Source organism: Spodoptera frugiperda, chromosome 25 (genome assembly GCF_023101765.2).
Source record: "Spodoptera frugiperda isolate SF20-4 chromosome 25, AGI-APGP_CSIRO_Sfru_2.0, whole genome shotgun sequence".
Classification (NCBI taxonomy): Eukaryota; Metazoa; Arthropoda; class Insecta; order Lepidoptera; family Noctuidae; genus Spodoptera; species Spodoptera frugiperda.
Genome location: NC_064236.1, coordinates 17601690 through 17613941, shown reverse-complemented (window position 1 = coordinate 17613941; position 12252 = coordinate 17601690). Strand labels below are relative to the sequence as shown.

Here is a 12252-nt window from a genome sequence, read left to right as displayed (position 1 = left end):
TTCCACTCCCTAGCAGTTCGCACAAGGAAGCTTGAAGCGAAGCGCTTCGTGCGAGTGGGTGGGATATCTACCATGAAGCGGTGACGCCTCGCCGATTGTCTTGTGGTTCGATGATGAAAAGGACTAGGGGGAATCAAGTTGTGCAATTCCCCCGCACACTCTCCGAAATGTATCCGGTAAAAAACGGAAAGGCTTGCGACCTTGCGCCTGTGTTCAAGGCTTTGAAGCCGGGCCTCCACAAGCGCATCGTCATTGATGAGCCTCTTGGCACGCCTTTCAATGTGTTCGAGCGCATCCAGCTGGTATTTGGCCGAGCCGTCCCAAAGGTGAGAACAGTACTCCATACATGACCGAACCTGCGCTTGGTACAGGCTCAGCAGTTGTTTCGGTGTGAAGTACCGTCTCACCTTCGAGAGGATACCCAACTTCCTACCAGCCAGATGCGCCTTCGACTCTATATAAGAGCCGAAGTTAAGCGTTGGCGATAGAGTTACGCCCAGAAGCTCAAGACGATCCGCTACCGGAACGGACACATTTCGGAAAGTCGGAGCCAGCGGAAATTGACTCCGTTTGGCAGAGAATAGACACGCCTGGGTTTTGGTAGCGTTGAACTTGACCAAGTTGGCGTCACCCCAATCGGAAACCGCCTTCAGGGACGAGTTCAACCGTTCGACCATGGATTCTCTTAGAGACCGGATCTGTGTTCCGCTACTCGTATGTTGTTTCACTAATAAACGTAAACCGTATAATTTCACGTCTATGTCCCAAGAGGTCGCCAATACATACATCTGCCTATACGAATAGCTATTATCATCATCATATCAGGCTGAAGACTTTCACAGCTCATTTCAGTAGCTACTTATTACAATATTACTTAATGTGTTACTACTTATATGTTTGTTAACTTAATCGACATATATTTTATATGGCTAATACGTCAGTTAGATGACTTTGTAAAAAGACTCTTAGTCTTAACATTTTAGAGTTCTGAATTCTTGTGGTCTCTTTCCGACAGGTTTGCAGACTGCAGCGTACTGTAGCATTGTTATTTCTATTTTTATTTTTACGTTGTAAAGACAAATTAAAAAGACAGTGGTTGAAACGAGAGAGAAAGTAGAAGCTTCACTTTTAATATTAAATTGAACATTTTCGAATAGATTATTCTTGTGGCCATTAAATAATAATTTGTTATCTTGTGGCACACAGACTACTTATGTATATTTAGATTTGAAATATTTTTGAGAATATAACAAAATAATTTTTTGCCACTACACTCACTCACAAACAAAGAAGTTATTTTAAGATAAATGAAACAATTTGATTCTAATTTTGATTTCATTAAACCGAAATTGGGGGCGAACGGTTTATGGTTAGCTAATGTCGTCCCAAATCCCTCAAAAGAAATGTGTAGATGCATGCACCAAACACTCTGTACACGAAATCCGGTTGAATCTCCACCACAAAGCTGCTATTCCCCGAATTCCAAAGAAAGGGGGATAAACTAACATTGCAACAAGTGTGACCTACTTCGGTGTAATTCCAAACCTGTACAAATACTAAGAATTTTTGAGACACAGCATAAAAGAAATATTATTATGTTGTTGTTAGAAACATGATATATTTTCTTTTAAATAACCTCCTTCGGTATCTTGATAAGTACAAGAGATTTCTACCCTGTAGCAGAATTTTTCATTCTTTTCTAATCATTAATTTCGAAGATGTTAAACCATAGGCGTGACCATATTATATAGGTCATACCTTTTATCGGTCATCCCCGAAGGGATGGAAGGTGCACATTATGGCACGTATGCCACAACATATGGCATGTAATACTACTGTACAATATACATCCAGGTGGTGAGCCTATTGCCATATACCGGGTACATTTTCAAACTCCGTGCTACTACTAAATTTTCGAAATACCGAAAAAAGCCCAGCAGTACTTTGCCCTTCGCAACCCTTGAATCGAGCCCGAAAACCCCTTTCGTGGCAGTCGCACTTGCAACCACTTGGCCAACGAGGCAGTATACTAATACTACTACTATACGTCTAAGCTGTAAATCTCAGCTTAAAACGAAGATGTCTTTGTAAGAACTAAATGTTCGTTGTTAAAACAAGACGGTACCTGAACTTTTCATCTTTCTACTTCACTTTTCAACTTGTATTATCTTATATCGTATTCGCTTTTCCGACCCACGTTACCTACGCTACCGTGCATAAGCAGCGCAATTTAAGTAAAATGAAAAATTCTAAGAACAACTTATTAGGGAACGTTTCAAGAAAACTTTGTCAAAGTCAAAAGGAAAATGAACTTTATAATATAACAATGTGGTATGGTTAGAAACCAAATTCCCTTATCGTTGTGCAATTTTCATAAGTTATTTATTTGTGATAAAGTCTACTTAGCTGTCCTGTCGACATCGCGTCGTCGCTTGGTCTTTTCGATCTTTTGTTACCCTTTTTTGTGTAGACTAAGTTGTCTCACTTAATTATATGATGTTAGAGTGCTTATTTTTTCAAGTAAATTTTATAAGGAAACCTGTGTTTAATAAATTGCAGACTAAAGAAATGTTACATTTGCGGAAGTCAATTATAAGCCTTGGAGAAAAACTTTATGGACACTACATTTTATGTCTGCCTACCTCATGGGACAAAGGTATGATATTCACGCACTGTGTATTGGCATAGGAATAAGTAGAAGTGCCTATAGGTAGCACCAGATTAACAAGTAATATACAAACCAAAACACTACCAGTGTATTGACACAACTATATCCTTGGTACGAGTTTGCTTCGAGTTTGATACGAGATGGCGTTCGGCGATGTGATTGGCCGGTGAGAATAAATCAACCAATCAGAGCACGTACTAGACCTTCTGATGCATGTTGGTTCTTTAGTGTGGACTTAATGCTTAATTAGGATTAGAGATCTTGTCAACCTCTACTTAACGTATGTTTTACCTTGAACCACCTCAGCACCGGCGTGGGTACCCCCACCACCTTGCACTCGAGTGACACAGTCCCCTGCTCCGTGAGGAGTGCTCGCAGCTCCTCCACGAACTCAGGCCGCTTGTACGCCTTCGGTACTGAGGAGTAAAGAAATATTTAGATGAGGATTTTAGACTTTTTAAGTCTTGGGGTTAATGAAAGTTAGAAATTGGTTCTGGTATTTAGGTTCTTTAGACAGCTAAGAATAACAAATGTATTTTTATATCCGACGGGAGTATTCACTGTTTCCTGTGTTTGGTGCATCCTGTACGGTCTACGGTAGAAGAAAAGGGTTGGATTCTTTACTCACAGTCAGTAGTATAGGTGGGAACCTTTTGCTTTTGTGGAAGTTTAGTTTTTAATGAGTTATTTTTTTTTAAAGGGACTTAAGACAAACTACATAAACAATGTAGCTATTACTCCATAACCCAAAATAAAGGATCAAATAATGTATCAGAGAGATTAACATTTTTTTGGATAGAGTAACGATGGAGTTTCTCTCTCGTTATTCTCCATTCGAAGATACACTTTAGAACGGACACCTTGCTTCTTTGACAGACAGAGTGATGGACAATTCAAATTGACATTTCAAATGTCAAAAGTGTATAATCAATGATTAATTGAAATTGATGCTTTGACTTTGACTTACCCTGCCTATATGACTTACCAAAAACAGCAGTCTAGCGTTAATTCAAGTACCCTAAAAAGATCCAAAATACTGACCAAGCACATTAAGATGCGCGGAGCAGCTGGCCCTGCCGCCGGCGTTCTCAGCAGTGCAGGTCCATCGGCCAGCATCGTCGACGCTGACGGCAGCCACGTCAGCACACCAGAAGTTGCCATCGCGGGCCAGAGCCACCCGCTCCGCTTCCAACAAGCGACGCTCGTTGCGGAACCATGTCACCTGGACAACACAGAAACATGTAAATACGTGGTTGAATAATGCTATGTGGTGATGGGTGAGTAAATTTTGTCACCACGCTTATTATACAGGGAGCAACACTCTTTGATAAAATTGAAACTTTATTGATGATCTTTACATAGTTCGCCAAGTGTGGAGTCTTATGGCAAGTCCCTAGAGAGGGCCATCGTGCCACAGTGAAGTAGCACTTTTTTTTAATTATGGCCAGTAGTTTTGACTTTAGTGTAAACTTAATTTAATTTTTATCTTTGCCCTGCAATAGGATTTTATCTTGTGTCGTGAGGGCGTTTACAAACATACTACATAGTTTACCTACACATGACACCCAGACTCGAAACAACAAATTGTGGATCACACAAAGTGTTGGTCCGTGCGGGAATCGCATCCGCCTCACGTTACGCAGCAGCCACTGGCCCAGTCACAGCACCAACCGTGCAGCCATAAGTCATAGTTTAAAAAAATCTAATACTAGATATTTTATAATATAAAAATCTTTAGACTGAAGTTATCGACCTCGGTCTGGACTTCACAAATACATAAGCTTCGGGCAAGACGTTGCTCTGACAGCCCTAAACTGATTATATTATTAGCTAATAAGCGAAACCGCAGAGTTAATACCGTAAACATAGCTATATGTACGTACAAATTACATATAGATTATATGTAGGCATTGATTATTATTTGTCCAATTGAACAGTGTCCGAATTAATCAGGCCCTAGACAAAGGGAACTAATAAGGAGGTAATATGCATCGGAACAGATGGCAATTGTAACCATTTCACTGAGTACATAATATGTTTGTAATATACATATACTTATATATTGGGAAGTGATTATTCCATTAAATTAGACATTATAATTAACACAATATCATAAAAGACTGCAATAATGTTAAATTGAATGAGAAATTATAAATAGAAATAAGAAATTTAATCTGAGTCCTACTTCTAGTTTAATAGCTTAATATTTTATACGAAACTTTTATAAATATAAGTGTATCGATGTTTATTTGTTACGCTTTCGCGCAAAATACAGATCGCATTCAAGGAGATAAAACTTATAATAATATCAATAAAAAACCAACTTATATCGGAAATTATAAGCCCAGGTTTCCTCACGATGCTTTACTTCATCGTTTGTCAGTAATGTCTTAATAATCTTAAAAACTACACATAAAAAGTCACATTGGTACTTATTGTTGTTAGGTTTCTTCTTCATTCATATTGTAGCTTGTAGAATTAATTATTTACCCAGATTTTCTTTTTGAAACCGATAATATTCGTTCATTTACAAAATATATTTATTTTAATCTGATTAATATCTGTATCGGATATAATAATATTATAATATCGATATTAATTAAATATGTAAAAACCGATTATGTAAAATTTAACACAACTGTAAAATATGGACATAAAATATATTATGAACAAGAATACAATACATAATTATAAATCTGTATATAATTATAAAAAGGATATCAGTTCTTTACATCTGTCGTAAAATACATATTATTATGAAATTCGAAAATAAATACCTATCATGAGTTTATTTAATGCAGTGCTCTGGTTGTAATAAAACAATGTGAATATTTAATTTCATAAATGGAAATAAGACTATTATTAAAGTTGCTATTAACAAAACATTGTACAATGTACATGAAAACAAAAGAGATATTAAACATTCAATATTTTAGTAATGGACTGTAACCATTTTCACACAAATTTCACACGGGACTACTGGGAAGTTGAAATCAATTTAACCATATTTGAGGGAAAAAATGTTTGCTGGAATTAAGCTCGATCGATCAATAATTTAATTGGGTTAAAATGATAAATAATAAATGATATTTATTTTTGCAAGTTGGTTATAAGATAACACTCTTACATGTCAATCTTTAAAATAACTAGATCAGGCCGGTTCACATATTATGTTATATACATATCGCTCACCTAGTAATATATTGGCACATCTGCAAAAAATGCGAAATAGACTTTATATGGTTTACGTGTTTAAGAGTGCATAATATTAATCTATATTTATTTCCATATTCATCGAGAGAGGTCGTAAGTGTCATTATACCATTATTGCAGTTTCCCCCCTCACGCAAGTAAACAACGGTTCATTGGTCAGTAAACTAAAAACTAAATAAGTCAGGCAAACTAGTAAAACCGTAAATGTGCCAATATATTACTAGGTGTGCGATATGTGAACTTTGAATTTCTTCTTTCAGCATTATCAACAAGACATTAATTCCTCGATAAACTATTTACAATTCTTGAGGAGAAATATGGCATCCCTTCATAATAAAACTTTTCATTATTGTAGGTATTTATATTAAAGCGACAGCGAAGACAAAGGTTGTCTCGGCTATGAAAAGCTTCCTACGCATCGCATTCGATGACAATGTACGGAAACTCGATACTGCACTGGTATAAAATATTACTCCAGTGAACAGTGACAATATCATAATATTATTATGTACTTATAACTATACACAATAGACTTAAGTACAGTTTAGTAACTGACAGGTTCAATTATAATTTGAGAATTACAAATAAGAAAAAAAGGGTCTTGAAAAGTTTCTGGAGTCAAGTTTGTTTGGATTTTTTATGGTATACATAAGCCGGTATATGTATGAGCAGACGGATTACTTGATGTTAAGCAATCACGGCCGCCTAATGGACACCCAAAACACCAAAGGCATTACAAGTGCGTTGCCGTCTTTTTAAGGGTTAGGAATTTAAGGGTTTCTAGGGAATCCGGGATTGGGAAGTCTGGGAGCGGTGGGATTTTGTGCCTCCGGTAACCTCACTCACACAACGAAATAAAACGCAAGCGTTGTTTCACGTCGGTTTTCTGTGAAGCCGTGGTATAACTCCGGTCGATCCGATCCATTCGTGCCGTGAAAGTATTGGATAGTCCATTTGTTGAGGAAGGTTATAGGTTATAAAGCACGCTACTATCAAAAGGAACCGAGTAGAGAAGGTAACACCGCGCGGAAGAACCTAGTTTAACATTAAAGTAATACACTTGTGCCTATATCTATTCTATGAAAAACAATGATATGTTACGCCAATCCCCTGCAATAAAAGCACGAAAAGTCTCTAAGCCGTAACCATGGCAACGGTGGACTATAGGAAACCATGCAACATTCAGTTGAAATGGTTCCTCGAAACCTTGTAGGCTTGCACGGTGGCTGGGTTTATATCAATCCAATATACCTATACTGTGGCTTGGCGAAACCCTAATTGTAAGCTACTGACTAAATATTATTCGGTAGGTTTAGATGAGCACTATATTATATCGAAACGTATGTAAGAAAGATAGATAATAAGTATTACTGCGGATCTTACAGATTTTGGAAATATTTCAGCCTCGTTGCCTCAGACTGTCTGCTTCGTTGGTCGAGTGGTCGCAAGTGCGTCTGCCGGGCAAGGGGTGTCGGGTCTGATTCCCGGGTCGGGCAAAGTGTTGCTAGGCTTTTTTCGGAACACACACGGTACGAATCACGGAGTCTGGAATTGTGCCCAGTGTATGGCAATAGGATCCCCCCTATTGCGACCACTCGACCAACGAGGCAGTCATAGACAGTAACAACATATTTCTAGTAAACTACATTTTAATCAGAATCACCATTTTACTGAGTAAAAATAAACTACACAGTTATCGCAGTGGCTGGATGCCCGACTATTCTACGTAACAAAAATATACATTTCACTACCGCGAATCTTATCATCATAGTATCGGATATCGAGCTGAAAATTGCAAAAGCCGAATATTGAAACAAAGGCTATTCTACAGCATTCACCTTAACTACCGCACGGAACAATCTTTCGTAAAAAATATCGCAATCCAGGAGAAAAATGTATTAGGTATTCATTTATTTACGAGTATGTACGCAAATACAACACACAGGAAAAAAATATAACAAAACAAAGGTACCTACATAGGCACTGCATATCCCTTTTGGGTTTTTTCCTGCAGCCCTGCGACTGGATAAATAGAACACTACATAATAATATGACACAGGGTGTAACAACAAAAAAAAAATAAGAAATAATCACATTAAACCACTTAAACACAAGCTAACAGAAATTATGCAATAAAATCGTTGTGTAGTTTCAAAGACAGAGAGCTAGTTGTGGTATAGAAATCCATGTCAAAAATGTCAGGAGCAAAGCGCTAATATTTCACTTGACTGTATTCAACATCGACGTACAAAGACAAATCTACTTATACTAATACAATGAAGCTGAAACGTTTGTTTCTCTGACCAAAGGCGACACCCTCGGATTTGGACAAACATTTCTCATTTTGTTCTTGCGACTGATCTTTTTAGTGGTCAAGATTCAACACAATTGTCACATATAAACTCTGAGAGAAAAGTTCTACTAGTTTCGAGTCACAGAGGGACTTTAATCGTAAGCTGCGTGCGCAGACGCGGCGACGTCGCGCAGCCTACTGCAAATAGTAGAGCTTTTCTCCATTAATGTACGTGAGTAAACCGTGATTTTTAGTTAAAAGTACTAAGTATTTTATTATTTCATCACCACACAGTTTCCCTATTATTACTGGGAATTAGGAAAATTGGAATAGCTAATTATACCAATATGTCCGATCCAAGAAATGCACCTACTGACCTATCGAACCACTACACTGAATACATAATCCCAGTATCTATTAAAACGTGGAATGGAATTATTTAGATAGCTTCATATAGGATCAAACATACCAATATTGTTCCCCGAAATACAGGACCCAGATTAGCTTTGCCCAATTTTAGCCAATTATGCAACGAATTTAAGGCCTGCTATGTAACAGGAACCCTACATACATATTATTACCATATACTGGTCATAATTACAGTTTCTAATTAATTAGAGAAGTTCTAAATTGAGCATTGAAATTATGTGTAGTCAATAATTAATTTGTTTTAGAACGAAAATGAACCTATGAAGTTTTAATTAAAATGTAATTGCAATATTACTAACTACTATGCAATAAGAGCTACTGCAAACTATATAATTTGACTGTGTGAGGTAACTAGAAAATGAAATATAATATTCATTAGTTAATGGGCCAGAAAATTAACATTACTATTATTAATTTTATTATAAAAAAGACAATCTTTTTATTCTCCATAGGAGTCAACAAAGGAGTACATATGACACCCATTTATTCCAATACCACTTTTTGAGAAGGGGGGGAACATCCAATGAGTTCTCCCGCCTTGGGTGAAGCGAGAGGGACTGCCAGACTCTTACTGACTAAAAACCAACCCGATCCTTCTACTGCTTTGAGCCGGAGCCCCGGTAATCTGTTACGTATTCCAATACCACTTACTAGAAGTTCTAGTTGGTAAAAATTATCGAATAATGAGGTATCATATTATTAGACCTAATACCCCATATTATGATTAGAAAGAGTCCAAAACTGCAGTAATAATCAGGCTTCTACAAACCGTTGGTTCGAGTTATCGAGTCCTTTGTCCGATTGCACAATAAATGTATCATGATGGACATTGTTGCTGCATCAGTGAACATGTTAATTGAAATTTTATCACTACCCTTTGTATGTACTTAGCTAGAGGCGTGCCATGTAAATCCCATAGCCTTTAAAGCCTACACGTAATTGCCAGGGTGGCTGGGAGTCAAAAAATGTCCGCCATTCGATGAGGCTTATGATTCTTTTTTTTTGGATTAGGTCACCAAACCTAAAAGCCAGATAGGCCAGCCAGCTTGGCCGGACATGTGAATAAAAAGGCCGGACACCCTACAAGATTTAGGATTTCGCAACTTATTATTAATAGGACAGAAAAAGGAATGTAAAAACCAATTAATTTTGGCCGGACACGCAATCAAAAAGCCTGACCATGTCCGGCTTTATCCGGACGCCTGGCAACGCTAAATAGGAGGCATACTAGCAAACGAATCACCTGATGGTAAGGGATTAGCGCCGCCTATGGGCCACCGCAACACCAGAGGTGTTACAGGTTAGTTTTCGGTCTTTTAGATCTGGTAAGTACCAAAGTGACATTTTGTAAGTAATATTACCTATATCTGCATAGCTCGATGCTGTTTAAGTTTTTAAAGCTATCGTTGTCATTACGATGGTGGAAAAAAATTATGATGTATAAATCTGATGTTAATTAGTTAGAGTCTGACATTCTTTCTCGCTTCACCCGAGACGGGAAAAGTCATTGGATGATTTTCCTACCTCTAAAAAAGACTCATCATTACTTTTGCTTTATAAGTAATATTTGACTAATACGTATTATTAATTTTAAAATCAAATTATACCTACTTTTTGTCAGTAACGCTATGAGTCTTAATACTGTGGCCAACTTATGTTTACACTTTGGGAGTTAAAATTAAGTAGAAACTAAGTTTCCTATTCTAACATGACCTACTTTATAAAATAATAACTAATAATACCACTGGTGAATATATTCTGACATAGTTATTTACAAAATGGTTAAAACAAGTTTTGCCCATGTTTTCATATTAATAGAAAAACAAGGATAGATAAATGTTTAAATATAATTTATTGTTCACTAGTAGAGAAAATACGGATTTACGCCCAAACCCACGTATTGTTCTCTATGTGACAAAGGAACTATGTTGTTTGAACACAATAATGAGTAGGTAGCTATTGACTGAGTTATAAACAAAACAACTTGGCTGAAATATTTTTTAGATATCCTATATCAGATTAATATAATGTACCCCTTAAACGAACCCACTACATAACAAATTTGCATGGTTCTCCCACATATTTTTTTGCACATAATTGTCTGGACTTTAAAAGAGGCATTACTTCTCAGAGTAGTCCGTTAGGAAATGCCGGCCTCATAAAGACTTTTTTTTAAATAATTTTAACGTGTAAAAGTACTCTTTTGTAGCCTATTTACAAAAACAATTTCATGGTGTAGAGGTAGACAAATGGAGCACAATTTTAAAGCTAACAGCACTTATACAAACTAGTATACCAAAAAGTTTCTTGATAGGCAGTCTTACTGACCATTTACCTCTCTGAAGTGAGACTAGTAGGATTAGAAACCCTAGATTCTGTTACAACATCCATTGCAAATTACGTAAAATTTTTCTCTTATTAAATATATTTCACAATCATTACGCAAAAATGTGTGTAAAAAAACCAATAAAAAAGTTTCATAAAGTTTAATTTTATTCGCGTATCTATTGTACTACGTATAGAGAACTGCCCACGCGAACTCGTAACACACTTTCATTAACGCTAGCAGAAACCTTGAGAGACATTGGAATGTCCAACTACGTTATTCGTGACATAATATAGTCTATTTCGAACCGCATCCGTTATCTGTTGACTCTGTGGTACGTATTTATAATCTGTAAATCAGTTCCCGCGCATCTTTGACGGCTCCCCGGAAAAACAAAGATGGCGCCGATGGGAAGTGCGTTCGAGAAATGAGGTGGTATTTTTATAATTATTTATTGTAGCTTTTATTTCGATTTTAATTTCGTTATTTCTAGGTGATTCATGTGTTTGATATAGCACTCAAATAATTCAAAATATTAGGTAGTTTGGTGGGAATTTGAAATCAGACAGTCTCTTAAGTGCGACTACTAGGCAAACCGTCTTTGTTTGCTGAGTTCGGCAATATATTATTTGTTTTTAAAACTATATTACAAATGAGATAGGTAACTGAGAAATCGCCCATACAATTCTCATACCTAAGACTTTTTGATAGAAATAGATTATTTGTCTAAAGCAAGATTTTATTTTCGATCCGACTAATTAGATAAACATTTTTGCTATAATTATATTATGGTTGAAGAGATGTCAGCCGTTAATAATAAATTAGTAGTTTAGAAGCTTTTAACCTTAATTCTCTCAAATATTTTGGCTTCAGAAATAAAACAAAGATTATCTACTAATCACGTAGTATGGAAGGAATGCTTTCAATCTATTAGAGCAATAATTTCCATCATGATAAACACACCATCACGACTTTCAGCCCATAAAAGAGAAGTAGTAGACTGGTACATAGGTAGGTAATCTAGCTACAGTCGTGCGGTTTCGCTCGCTGCTCGGCTCCTATAAACCATAGCGTGATGTTTTATACCCTATAACCTTCCTCAATAAAATAATGAACTATCCAACACAAAAATAATTACTCAATTCGAACTAGTAGTTCCGGAGTTAGGTATAGCCATAAAAACGAAATGTAGAACTTTTATAAAGTCGAATCGAACTAATAAGCATTAATAATGCAAATAAATGGTCGTATCGTTGTCTATCTTTAGAATTAAGTGCAATTATAATATGATTTTAATGATAGCAAGTAAATAGATGGTTATAG

General features: G+C 36.5%; 1 protein-coding gene across 5 annotated transcripts in view; it reads right to left on the bottom strand.

The window, feature by feature from the left end:
• LOC118262676 (titin homolog) overlaps window positions 1–12252 on the bottom strand; it is a 185241-nt gene that overhangs the window by 84805 nt on the left and 88184 nt on the right. For all 5 annotated transcript variants that reach the window (XM_050703908.1, XM_050703910.1, XM_050703911.1 and 2 more), the window contains exons 4-5: window positions 3710–3890; window positions 2960–3084 (exon numbers count right to left, since the gene is read on the bottom strand). In XM_050703908.1, the coding sequence (XP_050559865.1) occupies window positions 2960–3084; window positions 3710–3890 (306 nt within the window). The remainder of the gene's footprint in view (window positions 1–2959; window positions 3085–3709; window positions 3891–12252) is intronic.